At 41.3% G+C, this 14,151-nt stretch overlaps 2 protein-coding genes across 2 annotated transcripts in view; one reads left to right on the top strand and one right to left on the bottom strand.

Annotated features, from left to right (window-relative positions):
- rasl12 (RAS-like, family 12) overlaps positions 1-4,459 on the bottom strand; it is a 6,793-nt gene extending 2,334 nt beyond the window's left edge. Inside the window, exons 1-4 of the mRNA XM_034877076.1 lie at positions 4,012-4,459; positions 3,331-3,387; positions 1,502-1,575; positions 745-765 (exon numbers count right to left, since the gene is read on the bottom strand). Of these exons, the coding sequence (XP_034732967.1) occupies positions 745-765; positions 1,502-1,575; positions 3,331-3,387; positions 4,012-4,123 (264 nt within the window). The 5' untranslated portion in view covers positions 4,124-4,459. The remainder of the gene's footprint in view (positions 1-744; positions 766-1,501; positions 1,576-3,330; positions 3,388-4,011) is intronic.
- Positions 4,460-11,155: 6,696 nt separating this feature from the next.
- Positions 11,156-13,000, top strand: kbtbd13 (kelch repeat and BTB (POZ) domain containing 13). Its single transcript, XM_034879432.1, has one exon. The coding sequence runs from the start codon at positions 11,432-11,434 to the stop codon at positions 12,917-12,919; it is 1,488 nt and encodes a 495-aa protein (XP_034735323.1). The 5' UTR covers positions 11,156-11,431; the 3' UTR covers positions 12,920-13,000.
- Positions 13,001-14,151: the final 1,151 nt, after the last annotated feature.

The raw sequence follows: 14,151 nt of genomic DNA on the forward strand, positions 1-14,151 counted from the left end.
TTCACGACTGCGCATGCGCGAAGGGATAAACCCAATAGCGTAGCCCTTAGAGGGCGAAGCCTATACGAAATATAACAATGTACCCAGTTAAAGAAAATAATTCCTCAGTGTGTGCCTGAATGTCCCAGGATCCATTGGGCATGAGCTTTTGTCTCATGGAGGAATAAGAGAAATCTGCTTCTACTTAAAAGAAGGTTGGTGCACAGATGCTAAAGTGCTGAACAAGATGTGCAACCTTAATTTAGAGACTCTCTTTATAAACTGTAAGCCCTTCTATTCTCTGTGGGAGTTCCCCTCGTTTTGTTATGATTGGTGTTTACATACCACCATAATACTCACTACACCATCTCATCCCAAACTACAGGCAAAAACTAAAAACCTCTAAAGTTTTGGCAAAGACTGGATAGAAATGGACAATGGAATCAAAGCTGGAGTTGCTGGCTTGCTTTGACTGCACCAACTGGAGCGTTCCTCTGCACATTTGGATGGCATTTTGGGTGTTTGCAGTGTAAGTGAAGAGAAGAAGGGAGCTGTGTGTTATACAGCATGTAGTGCTCTTAATATTGAAAGAAAGATGAATATGAACTTCAAGGTGAAAAGTATATTTAAATATATTATTATGTGTGACGCACACAGTCCCAGCATGCTTCTGGGTCACATACAGTACGTGTAAACTGTGACAACATAATGTGGAAGGAAACTTCAAATAACGTGGCGGTGCTTGTTAAATAGCATGAAACTCAGGCTACTGTTTAACAGTCCTCTCTGAAAGGTTTGCATGTGCTGTCCCTGCCTCAGTGAAACTGGAGTGCAGGCCAGTGTCTGTGAGACAGCCGTGTGTGTGTTTCACCAGCAGGAGGCAGGCCTGGCTTACAACTGCTTCTGAGCTCTGGTTCTCCTCAAGGTTTTTATTACACCATCTATGATCTATGATGCACGAAAAAACACCTTGCTTAAGTCCAAACGATCAAACAGAAGTCAGGACATTAATCTCTTTAGGGACCAATGTTCTGCTGTTGTATTGTCATGATGACTGTTAGAGGTTAGTGAAGATTAATGAAGGTAAGTGAAGGTTAGTACACAGGAATAACAGGCTAGGTGTACTGACATGGGTGGACTATTATTAATACACCAATACTTTTAAAAATTGTATTATTGTAACTATTGTTTTTGTTTTGGAAGATAACATATATGCTATTTGTGGTCTTTTAAAAAAAAGATTTTTGGGGTGTTTTTTAGCCTGTACTTTTGAAAGGAAGGATGAAGAAATGAAAGACGAGGGAGAAGGGGAATGATATGCAGCAAAGGGCCACGGGTCAGAGTTGAACCATGGCCTGCTGAGTCGAGGGGTAAACCTCTATATGTGATTGCCTGCTCTACCTGCTAAGCCAACTTGGCAACCTATTTGTGGTCTCTAATGTAAAAATACTATGTAGCAGAGTAGATATTGGGGTGAATCTGTGATTTGATTTGTATTTCTTTTTTTTACTTTAATACATACCTGATCATAGGTGTCCATCACTCTCACTGTGACTGGCTGCTGGTCCACAATCTCTTCCGATGAGTAGATATCCTCTACAAGGCAGCCAATCACACAGAGAAGAGACTGTTTTTGCACATAAATCTCAGTGTGTTTCTGTCTCTACTCCAAAGTGTGTTGCACAAATATGTTAGTGTTCACATTCAGCAGCTGGAGGTTTCACCTGACATCACAACTGTCTTCAGACTGATCCTGCACTACAGGGTGCTGTAGACGGGGAAGCAACCAGCGCACAAAATAATGTCCAGATGTTAAACTGTACTAATCAATATTTCATTTATAACTAGGTCCTTTAACTTTTGTAACTTATTGTAGAAACCCCACATGAGACACTAATTATTATTCCAAGCAGAGTATTTGTATCTTCAGTGGACGAAGGAGCGCTGCATGGCTGATCCCACAGCTGCTCGTCAGTGCTACAAACAGGAAACAAGAAGGCAGGCTCAGGCCTTCATCAGCGTCTAAAAAGACTTCTCAGGCAGCTGTGGGGGCAAATTCTACAAGTACACACACACACACACACACACACACACACACACACACACACACACACACACACATATATATATATATATATATATATATATATATATATATATATATATATATATATATATATATTAGTATTTGTTTGGTGTGGCCCATATGTTGCTAGATGCCTCCATCAGCGGCCTGATGAAGGCCTGAGTAGATACGCGTGGGTTGGTGAGTTATATATGTGGCTACATGCGGCTGAAATACATTTATAACAGTTGGTTTTTCTATTTGTGTTTGTCTTTTTACTTGCTTGATTTTCAATATACAGTATATATAAAGCACGTTTTGTGTGCCTTTGTGTTTTATATATCCCGGTTTCTTTGTGTGTTGTATTGCATGTTTTTGTTTTTGTTGAGAATTAGTTGTTGTTTGGTCTTTGTAGAAGGGGAAGACTCTCCTTCATTAAAACTGTTTTTAATCTATTTTATGGGCTGAGGTATTTTATGGTTGTCTGCAGTACGTACTATCATCAAAAAGAAAACAAGTTCTGGTACAGGAGATTGTTTAAAGTGTGGTTCTGGATGAATAAATTCTGTTTATTTTCCCCACAAGGGTTTAGATTATCAGCCATGAAGTCTAAACCATACGAGGTAGACGACCTCGAGCTGTGAGGTTTGGAAACTAAAGTAATTGCTCCTGTAGAAGCAGAAGCAGAAGTTTGTATGAAATCAACCTGGTTTTAAGAAAAAAAAGTTGTATTCGGGATCTTATGGAGAAGTACTAAACTTATAACTAAGTAATTGTGTGCACATCCAACCTTCTAGCAGGTGCAGAACAAATGAGAAATACTAAAGTGAAAAAAATTTAATGTCAACAACACTGGGCTACGTTGCCTTTGCATTAAATAACATTACATTAAATTTTTTTCACTGAAGTACTACACTTTCCACGGATCTCTGATTAGTCCAATTTGCTGTTATCATGAAAATGTTTAACTTACCCCATGACTTTTGCGCCAAATCAAATGTTTTATGGTCACGATTCCTCTTTTAGCCGGCTGGCTTGGTTCCGGACTTAAAACTCTTTCTATCAAAACATTTTGAAACGTTAATGAAACAATTGAAATGGGAAAACACTACCAGAACCAGGGTCGTTAAAAACGTGGGTAGTCACTATAGAGCTTTATTGCCATTTTTGGATTTGGGCCTCCCCTCGTGCTTTTGCAGGTAAAGTACAACTGCCTCAACATTGTACTGCGGTACAATACTGGAGTTTTGTATTATCATGTTTACATGTAAGCAGCGAGATCTCACCCAGATGGGGGTCATATTCACCGATGAACCTTTTTGTGAGGAATTTGACAGTCAGTGCTGTAAAACAAAGACAAGCAACATTAATTTGAAGCCTCAGGGGCCCGGGGTCGCTGAGGGCCCTGGGAGAACCTACATTCACATTCAATTGAAACTGTGGGCTGTGTTGACTGAAAATAAACAGCACACAGAGGGTCAGGGCTTTCTGTGTCTGACCTTTGACAACAGCTTCCACTCAAACCGCTAGAAAATAAAGTCTAGTTTTTACTGAAAAAAAAGGGTGTAAATTCTCACAAAACCTTTTAATAATGTATTTTTAACAGAAATAAGTAATGTTACTGGATTGTGTGAATGAAGTCATCTGCTTACTTTATCAAAAATGATGACTGTGATAAATAAACAGAAATGTCTAAAACGTCAACAGGAAAAATACAGTTTTTTAGCTAATAATTCAGCTCACTAAGGATGAGCTTTATTCAGTCCAGCTACAGGTTGAGTCAAGTCCAGTCTGGTCTGCCTTTAACTCTATATTCAAACATTTCAAGAAACCTTAGCTTTACCTTTAAACTGTAGCTGGACTGAATATAGTTCATACTTAGTGAGCTGAATTGGTAGCTAAAAAACAGTATTTTTCCTGTTGATGTTTTAGACATTTCTGTTTATTTATCAAAGTTAAAGGCAGACCTGATTTCCCGGAGCCTGTCACACCGAGCAGCACCACGTTACACTGGGCTGGACCTCTGTCAGCTGCTGAAGCACTGGTACACGGCTTCACCTTCCCAAACATCAGCGACATGATGATGGTCCAACAAAGTCCTTCATGTAACGCCACTTATTTCCCCCCAATTACTACTTTAATCAATAAACCATGTTCGTACAGACAAGGGTGGCTGAAAAGTCCTCTCCAGATCCAAGTGGTTTAATAGTGCCAAATCATGTGCTGTGGTAAGTCTTCTGCTCAGTTCATGGGTGGGCCACTCATGCATTGACCTCTCCATTTCAGGAGGAATACGTCAAACCAAGCTTGTCAAATCTGAACTGTAACTTTACTGAAGCACCAGCCAATCCCTGAGCTCAAACGAGGTTGGCTGGGATTCTGCATATAAGGCCAGCTGCTGTGTCTCCTTTTGTTCCCTAGTGCAAGCCCCAACCCATCTTTAACAGAGGGGGGCGGGGGTATACAATAGATTTTCATTTTAAAAAGGCAGTTTTTCAAATAACTAATTTTTTTTATTTCATTAAGTCGGGGTGTTTGGGATCAGATCATGGGGATCAAACCCCCGGTGCTGTTGCTATGGCGTTTGGCTAAGATCAACGCTAAAAAGGGAAGTTGCTGCTTTTCAAACCTTCTGAAGAGAGTCATCCAGCAGGTAAACAGACCTCTGGGTACTGGAGACATCCATCTGCATACGGCAGAACAGAACTTCTGCACACCATCTCTCATGGCAGTAGCTCAGTCCATAGGGAGTAGATTGCTGGTTCAAGTCCCCATACAGATCAAAGTACAGAGTGTGGACTGGTAGCTGGTACCAGTTACCTCCTGGGCACTGCTGAAGCGATCTTGCACAAGGCACCGAACCCCCAACTGCTCAGGGCGCCTGACATCACTCTGACATTTATCCATAATGTAGGTGTGTGGATTTCAGGCCTGTCTATAAGTATAATAAGGTATACATTAATATTATTAAGTTATTAAGCTAAATTATTAGATAAATCACCCCATTTCTGCACCAATCCGTGTCAGTGTTATCACAGCCCATCTCCACGAGTCTTACCCAACAGAGCAGCATCTGCTCAGAAGCCTAGCAGGCCTGGTAGCTAGATAGCAAAGTCAAGTCAAGTCCACTACACTGTTGTTCAGCCATGTTTCTACCAAAACAAAAGCACAGCAGTTTCTGAACTTGTGTTAGATGTTTCGTTGAAGTTTGTTGTCTAACGATCGGACACTTTCAGTCAAGATGGATTGAACCGGTGGCCGTCTAGCGTTAGCTTTCCACGTAACTGAAAGTCCTGCCTTCGTCGATGTCCCCTTACCCGGCTAGCGGCATTGGAAGACACTGCTGCCTAAAGTGTTGGAGTCCGTAGCAGGCGAAGCTTACGTAGTGTGTTGAGTATTCCGTCTGTAATAAAGTTTCCTGCATATTTTCCAATCTGTACCAATGTATCCCAGTGGTACACATGTTTGGTAGTTTGAATGCACATCATTGTTGTAAAGGTTTGCTGCTGGAAAGAGAGAGCTTCAGTTTAGCTCCAAGATGGCTAAAATTTGACTCGCGTAGGCTCGCTTTGGGTAAAGAGTCCAACCCCCTGTGGGTGGGTTGAAAACATGCGGAAATAGCTGGCCGTAGTCCATTGCCTCTAGGCAAAAATGCCTCCAATGACGCTAAATGACGATTTTTGCATCATCGGAGGCTTTTTTCCAGACACAAAATAGAAAAATCTAGTCTCAGGGGGCCATGAGAGAAGGAAGCATGGTCATTTGAAAATACTACGGGTTATCTACTGATACAAAGCTTAATGCTAATCAGTGAAGTAGCCCTTTAAAATTTTACTGATCACTTTTTTTGTGAAATTATAGACCTTTTCTTTTGGACAAGACAGATTTAAACCTGAAAGAGGAGTGAGAGGGGCAATGACGAGCAGCAAAGGGCTGTAGGTCGGAACCGACCCTGCGGTCGCTGTGTCGAGGACTGAGCTGTTTATGGGCACCCCCACCAGGTGAACTTCCCTGATTTTTTTTGAATGGGAAAACATTTTTTTTTTTTAGAAAAAAATGTTTGCTTTCCCCATTGTTACTTTTTCTTAAACTTGATTGCTTTTTATCATAGACTGTGTATAATAATGGACAGAACATGTGTGATGTCACCCATTGGTTTCTGGAGATCTAATATGAGTCATCAATTTTGCTTATGGGCATAGCCATTAGCGACAAGCCGCATACGCTGAAATGAGTATCCGGTACGGATAAAGCACTTTTGCCGAATACACGTATTATACTAGAAATACAAGTCAATATCTGTGCTCGGATTGAATAAAAATCCAACTTGGGTAGCAGAGTGTGATTGGCTAGTCACAGCCCCCCTCCCCTACACAGATACACACTCTGCTCACTCACACTGAGAACAGCTCTCTCTCTCTCTCCCTCTCCCTTAGCCACTCAGGTCTGCGGGTCTTTTCCGTTAACGTTAAGGGTTTCTTCAGGTAGGTATTTTACTTCGGTTTGTAGTACTTACTTAGTAACCAGCAGGTTTCTGGTAAACGTGGGGTTTGTTCAGACATGGTGCTTGGAAGAGATGGGAAGTATAACAAATACTTCGTTACTGTACACAAGTAGATTTTTTTGATATTTTTACTTTATTTATTTTTGGGCAATTTTTTACTTCTACTCCTTACATTTTAACACGAATATCGGTACTTTCTACTCCTTACATCTGTTTTTTTTTTGTACTAAAGGTCGTCTATCAGCTGTAATTGTGAGTGCATGTCAGGGAATAGCGCGGACGTGCGCCTCACACTGCAAGCGGGCGTGCACGGCACAAGGAGAAAAAAAATGAGAGAAAAGAAAAAGAGACTAGCTTTTCAGAGGATAATCTGTTGAGATCGTGTGCATATTTGAGAACTGTATGTCATATAACTGATGTTGTCAGCCTGTTATATTGGTCTGTAGTTCTGGCACATTTAAAAGTTTGCTTGTTTGTGTTCTTCCCCTGTTACCTAGGTTACACATGTTAGCTAGGTTGGACCTGTTACCTAGGTTACACCTGGCTGTTGATTCGATATAATGGCGATTGTTGAACGTCCTTGCTCATTAAGATAATGTAATTAATAGTGGGTTTATTATTACAGTGGTGTGAAAAAGTGTTTGCACCCTTCCTCATTTCCTGTTCCTTTGCATGTTTGTCACACTTAAGTGTTTCGGAACATCAAACCAATTTAAACAATAGTCAAGGTCAACACAAGTAAACACAAAATGCAATTTGTAAATGAAGGTGTTTATTATTAAAGGTGAAAAAAAATCCAAACCATTATGGCCCTGTGTGAAAAAGTGATTGCCCCCTAAACCTAATAACTGGTTGGGCCACCCTTAGCAGCAACAACTGCAACCAAGCGTTTGCGATAACGTGCAATTAGGCTTTTACAGCATCCTGGAGGAATTTTGGCCCACTCATCTTTGCAGAATTGTCCTAATTCAGTTACATTAGAGGGTTTTTGAACGGCCTTTTTAAAGTCATACCACAACATCTCAATAGGATTCAGGTCAGGACTTTGGCTAGGCCACTCCAAAGTCTTCATTTTGTTTTTCTTTAGCCATTCGGTGGGGGACTTGCTGGTGTGTTTAGGATCATTGTCCTGCTGCAGAACCCGAGTTCGTTTCAGCTTTAGTACACGGACAGATGGTCGGACATTCTCCTTCAGGATCCCTTGGTAGACAGCAGAATTCATAGTTCATTTTATCCCGGCAAGTCTTCCAGGTCCTGAAGCAGCAAAACAACCCCAGACCATCACACAACCACCACCATAATTTACTGTTGGTATAATGTTCATTTTATGAAATGCAGTGTTCCTTCTACGCCAGATATACTTGGACACACACCTTCCAAAGAGTTCCACTTTTGTCTCATCGGTCCACAGAATGTTGTCCCAAAAGTCTTGGGGATCATCAAGATGTGTTTGATGTGACGAGCTTTGATGTTCTTTTTGCTCAGCAGTGGTTTTCTCCTTGGAACTCTGCCATACAGGCCATTTTTGCCCAGTCTTTTCCTGATGGTGGAGGCATGAACGCTGACCTTAACTGAGGCAAGTGAGGCCTGCAGTTCTTTGGACGTTGTTGTGGGGTCTTTTGTGACCTCTTGGATGAGTCGTCGCTGTGCTCTTGGGGTAATTTTGGGCGGCCGGCCACTCCTGGGAAGGTTCACCACTGTTCCATGTCTTCGACATTTGTGGATAATGGCTCTCACTGTGGTTCGCTGGATTCCCAATGCTTTGGAAATGGGTTTATAACCCTTTCCAGACTGATAGAGCTCAATTACATTCTTTCTCAATTGTTCCTGAATTTCTTTGGTTCTCGGCATTGATGTGTAGCTTTTAAGGATCTTCTGGTGGACCTTACTGTGTCAAGCAGCTCCTATTTAAGTGATGCCTTGATTGTGAACAGGTGTGGCAATAATCAGGCCTGGGTGTGGCTAGAGAAATTGAACTCAGGTGTGGACAATCAGTTATAGTATGTTTTAACAAGGGGGGCAATCACTTTTTCACACAGGGCCATGATGGTTTGGATTTTTTTTCACCTTTAATAATAAACATCTTCATTTACAAATTGCATTTTGTGTTTACTTGTGTTGTCCTTGACTATTGCTTAAATTGGTTTGATGTTCCGAAACACTTAAGTGTGACAAACATGCAAAGGAACAGGAAATGAGGAAGGGGGCAAACACTTTTTCACACCACTGTATTTACTAGCATATATGATTCCTATGCATTATGTATGGTAGCCTTTACAATGTTATTTATTTATTTTATTACCACACAAACAGCCATAGCAGAGCTAGCAAGTAACATCTGTCTGGTCCAGGTAGCTTTGTCATTCATAAGTTTACTTCTATTTTTATACTTTAAGTAAATTTCTAAGCTTGTACTTTGTTACTTATCTTGAGTAAAGACGTTAAATCAGTACTTCTACTTTTACCAGAGTACAATTATCTTTACTTCTACTTGAGTCAGCAATAAATAAAACAATTTCTGATCAAACCATATCAATTGTATGCTTAATACAACGTACCGGTTAAAGTCCCGCCCATTTCAAGACAACCCGACCCACTTCCGGGTTAGGCCCCGCTCAGTCCGAGTACAGATACACATACAGATAATTCATGTGGTAAACAGATACAGATACAGATAAAGATAATGCTGTACTCGCGCATCCCTAACAGCCATCCCGGTTGCTAATGCGATGGTTTTAGACGAGAGGGCGGAGTGAGGGAGGAGCCACAGACTGGTGGGCGGGATATACAGTCTATGGGCGGGATCTGACTGTGACGTTAGCTGAGAGTTAGCAACGCTGCTTCACCCTTACTATTCATGTTACGATACACACTTTTACTGCCAACCTGGATGCAACTGATGATGAAAGCTAGACTACATAATTTGAGGTAAGATTTAGTTTTAATAGGATTTGTAACATTTAAAGATGATAATAAAAAAAATCTAGCGGCGATTATTGAAACATAAAAATACATTTAAAAAAAAGATTTAGCTTTGCTAGGTTTGGAATATATCTTTGTCCCATAGTTATATAACATATAAGAGGAGTCACATTGTAAAGTAAATGTATCTGAAGTTACCATGTAAATTGTCTGTAATGTTAGCTTGTCACTTAATGTTAGTGTGCATATATATTTAACTTTGAGGGGCTCAAATGGAAATTGATGATTCTTTCTCTTTCTTTCAGAAATAGGAGTGCTAAGAGCCACGGTGGCATGTGCACCCACCCAATGCCCCAGAAGTAAGCAATAGTAATAGTTACTTTTCTTTTGCTATCTATTGTACAACATTAAACTTTTATCAGACTTGTTTTGTATAACTTAGCCAAGGTAATAATGCATTTTCAAATAACTGTGTGTAATCGGGAGTGCTGTTCATTTATCCTTCTTCTCTATATCTTAAATATGATACTTCTCTCACCATTACAATGTGTTTTTCCACAGCAGTCTGAATTTGATGACTGGATCCTTTATCTCAGACAATGTTTATTGTACGCAACACATTTTTTGTGACGTGTACATTTTGGTAATAAACAATATTAGTAAATCTAGATTGTAACATGTATGTGACTCATCTTAAAACAGACTAATGTGCTGACTGAAGGTCCTCAAATAAATTAGCAGACACAACTGATTGGAAGAAAGAATGATTCTAATCCTGTGCGTATAGGGTTTATGAATGTGCACAATAACGTTAGCTATAACAGGCTTTGATTTTAAGCTATCATTACCATTGCATGTATATCGATTAGCAATAACATCACATATGGTTGTAAACAGATCAGCGGCGAGACCGTTGTGCACACCTACTTTATACTGATGTTATTCATTTATATATCTATATATATGTACATAATATACTGAACTATTAGGTGACCAAAGTGCCACAGCCACTACGACGAAAAGATGGTCAACCCCCAAAATGAAGATCACGTGCTATGGGTAAGCTTCGCTAAACACTCTGTCATGATTGACAGGCCGAGAACTGTCAGTCACATCATATTCTGTGTTGCAGAAGACTTAAAACTAGCGATTGAGACCATAAACTCTTAATGAAGATATTTACTGAGTAGTAAACTGAGTAAGAAGTGGGTCATTTCGCCATAGATTTCTATAGAAACCGACCTCCTTTTGCAACCTGCGTGTTGCCCCCTGCTGGATTTCAGATAGAATGCAGGCCTACGGTACTGCCCATAGACTGTAAATATATTGACGGTCTATGGTACTGTCGCATTTGCAGCACTTTGCCTAACCTGATTCTCTGTCCATTAATAGGATCAGTCTATGCTTATACACCAAATTGTTATTATCGTTTTTTTTTAACCTGATGTTTTAATGACTTAGCTTTTCTATTTTGCTGCTTTTGTAAAGAACGTTGTATCTTGGATTTTAAAATATGGTCTATAAATAAAGAGTATTATTATTATTATTATTTATTTTGCACTCAACCTTTCAATGAGTGCTAAAATAGTGGCACGGACACTTTGTGACCTAGGCTAAAAAACTATTGTTACACTTTGACCGCTCCTGCCACTCAAGGACAAATCTTCAGCTGATCCACAAACAAAGAGCAATATGAATCCTCAGCACATTCACAGCTCCCAGACATTATCCGGCTCCTCTTTCTCTTCTGGCTGCATGTCATCATAATGTATTTGAACTGTGCCACACGTCCGCCTACTATGTATAGAGTGTGTTCTCAGAGCTGTGCTGTCAGCTAGCATCTGCTCTGGACAGGAGCTACTTAGTCTCATTGACAGTATGTGGTATACCACCCCGATGTGCAGTATTCTGATCTGGGTAACAGCTTTCTTGTTGTGAGTGAGCAGTTCAGCTGGGATGCCATGAAGATCCTCAGCAGGGAAGTGATGGAGTCCAACAGCTGTCCACAGCCAGGACACTATAAGTCAGTGGAAAGCCTGAGGGTCAACATTGACGACAGCTTGTTCATTGTAGAGAAAAGCCTTTTGGCTGAGAACTGTGAGTACTTTAGAGCATTGTTCCAGTCAGGAATGAGAGATTGCCAACAGGGAGAGATCCAGCTGCAGTGTGTAGGGCTTCTGGGCTTTGTTGTCCTACTGCGGATCCTGGGCGGGGAGCGACCTGTGCTCAGCAGCGACCAGATTGTGGAAGCAATTCAGTGTACGGCTTTTCTGCAGGTGCCGGCACTCACCGAGCACTTGATCAATACCATCAATTCTGAAAACTGCCTACTCATGTACCACACAGCTGCCACCTACGGTGTGTGGGAGCTCTCCCACAGCTCCGCCTTATTCATCAGAGATATGTACAATGACCTGAAGGAGGATGTCCTCACCTTACCTAGCAAGCTGCTAGAGTACATAGATTCCCTTCTCCCGAGCAGCTACATGGCAGTGTGCAGCCACTCGCCGACCACTGAGCTGCTGCAGGACGTCCAGAGGAGCGTCTGCTACCTGGACGAAAACAGTGGACAGTGGAAGTTCCTGACACATCTACCTGCCAGCACCAGCACCACCATGGCAGGTGTGGCCGTTCTGGACAACAACCTTTACATTATCGGAGGAGTGTATGATGTAAGCAAGAAGGTAGTAGAGATGGGTTTCTGTTACAACCCTGCAACCAACACATGGTCCACCATCTGCGGCTCCCAGCAGCTGCGCTACAACTTCACTCTGTTAGGTCACAAGGGCTGCCTCTACGCTCTCGGAGGTGAGTACAACAGAAAGGCCCTGTCATCTGTGGAAAGATACAGGGTGTCTAATGGAAGCTGGGGTTTTGTCTCCCCCCTCCCATCCTCTGCAGCCTCAGTGGTGTCGGCTGTAGCCATGAACAGGATTTTCATTTGTCTCTGGAAAGGTAAGGGGGCCACAGATATACACGAGTATGTGTCTAAAAGGGACAAGTGGCTTTTGGTCACCACGCTCATCCGTGCACACAGCTATGGTCTTTATATGGTAGCCCATAAGGACAATCTGTATGTGATGCGCAATGGGCCCAGTGATGACTTCTTACTGTGTGTGATGGACTGCTACAACCTAAGTTCAGGCCAGTGGACAGCCGTGTGTGGCCAGTACGGGAACAGTAAAGGCTCTCTGCTCACTGCTGTGGTCAGGGGAGACTCTGTGTTCACACTCAGCCGTCAGGTCACCAGGGAGTATACTGTAGAGGATTGCCAATGGAGAGTAAAGCGTGAGATGTGTGGTTTTGGCAGGATTGGATCCATATATACATTTCTGATGAGGCTGCCTAAAGTCACTGTCTCCCCTATAGGACATTTTCCAGATCAGACTCGGGACAAAAACCTCAGAGACTGTCCCACATTCTCCCAACAATGCTCTGATGACCTGTAAGAGCTGCTGAAAGAAGGAACGACATTACGTATTTAAAATATGGACTATAAGTCACTGTATTCCGTTACAGTTTAAATTGGTGGTATTAAAATAGATTACTCGGTGTGTGTGCAGTAGACCTGCGCCACACACCAGACGACAATGGCAGAGGAGAAGCACATCCAGGAAACTGTATGAAATGTGTTTTTCTTATTAAAATATAAAGAACTCTGAGCAGTTGGAGATACTGATCCAGCTCTGTGTCATCTGAGTGTGGCCAGTGTCTCATCATGAGAACAGTTTTTGGGTTTTTGCTCCGTGGCACAAGCGCATGGAGCAATGATATACTTTTCAAAGCTATTACCCTACACACTTTAACCATGTCAAAAATCAGTGCATCGTTCTTACAACTCTAGAGCTCTGTGTCACTAATTCAATATCAAATATATTCTGCTTGCTTATTGATGGAATGCCCAAATCAATAAACACAGTTCCACGTTTTCATGTTTCCATGCTACTGCCATGCGCCCAGACATGCTCACACATACACACAAGTGTGAAGCGCCTCAAACCGCCTCTAACGAGCTGTCATTTAAAGATATGATATGTAATATTTCTATAGCTGTCAACCTACCTAATAACTATACCTATATTCTATATGTTTTGCATATATTGAGTTGTGTACTCACATCGTCCCAAATGTTTCCAACAATGTTCAAACCCAGAGAAATCTGTAATTTAAACCAATGACACAGTGTGCCGTTTGGTTGCCTGTCAGGTGTCATGTTACCTGACCACTGTAGTTACTCTAACTTCTGTCAAAAGAAGAGAGTTATTTATTATCATACAATGTCTCAGAATTATACTTGGTAACAGTAATACAGCTTTTCAATTGCCACACAGCATCATTTTTTTCATTGCCTACATGCCACTTTACAACAAAGTAATACAGCAAAGCCCTGATTTATTGATTCGATATATCAATATGGTCCAGTTTACTACGTTCACAAGTGGGTCAGGTTTGCGCTTGGTGGCTGGACCGTACCTTAACATGGTAAGGTTACAACATTGTTCAACACGCTCGTAAAGTTATCGTTAGTATGATTGTTAAGACCAAGGTTAATAACGCTGAGCCTACCCATTATTAATTATTATTAGTGACTAACTATTAAATATATTGTGATATTGTGCTGCCGGCTAATGTTAGCTTGCTTGTTTGCTAACTGGTCAGCTACCACCACTAATTTAAACAA

Source organism: Etheostoma cragini, chromosome 1 (assembly GCF_013103735.1).
Source record: "Etheostoma cragini isolate CJK2018 chromosome 1, CSU_Ecrag_1.0, whole genome shotgun sequence".
NCBI classification, from domain to species: Eukaryota; Metazoa; Chordata; class Actinopteri; order Perciformes; family Percidae; genus Etheostoma; species Etheostoma cragini.

Coding starts and splice junctions, on each gene's coding strand:
- kbtbd13 (XM_034879432.1), top strand. CDS start 11,432: ATGAAGATCCTCAGCAGGGAAGTGATGGAGTCCAACAGCTGTCCACAG.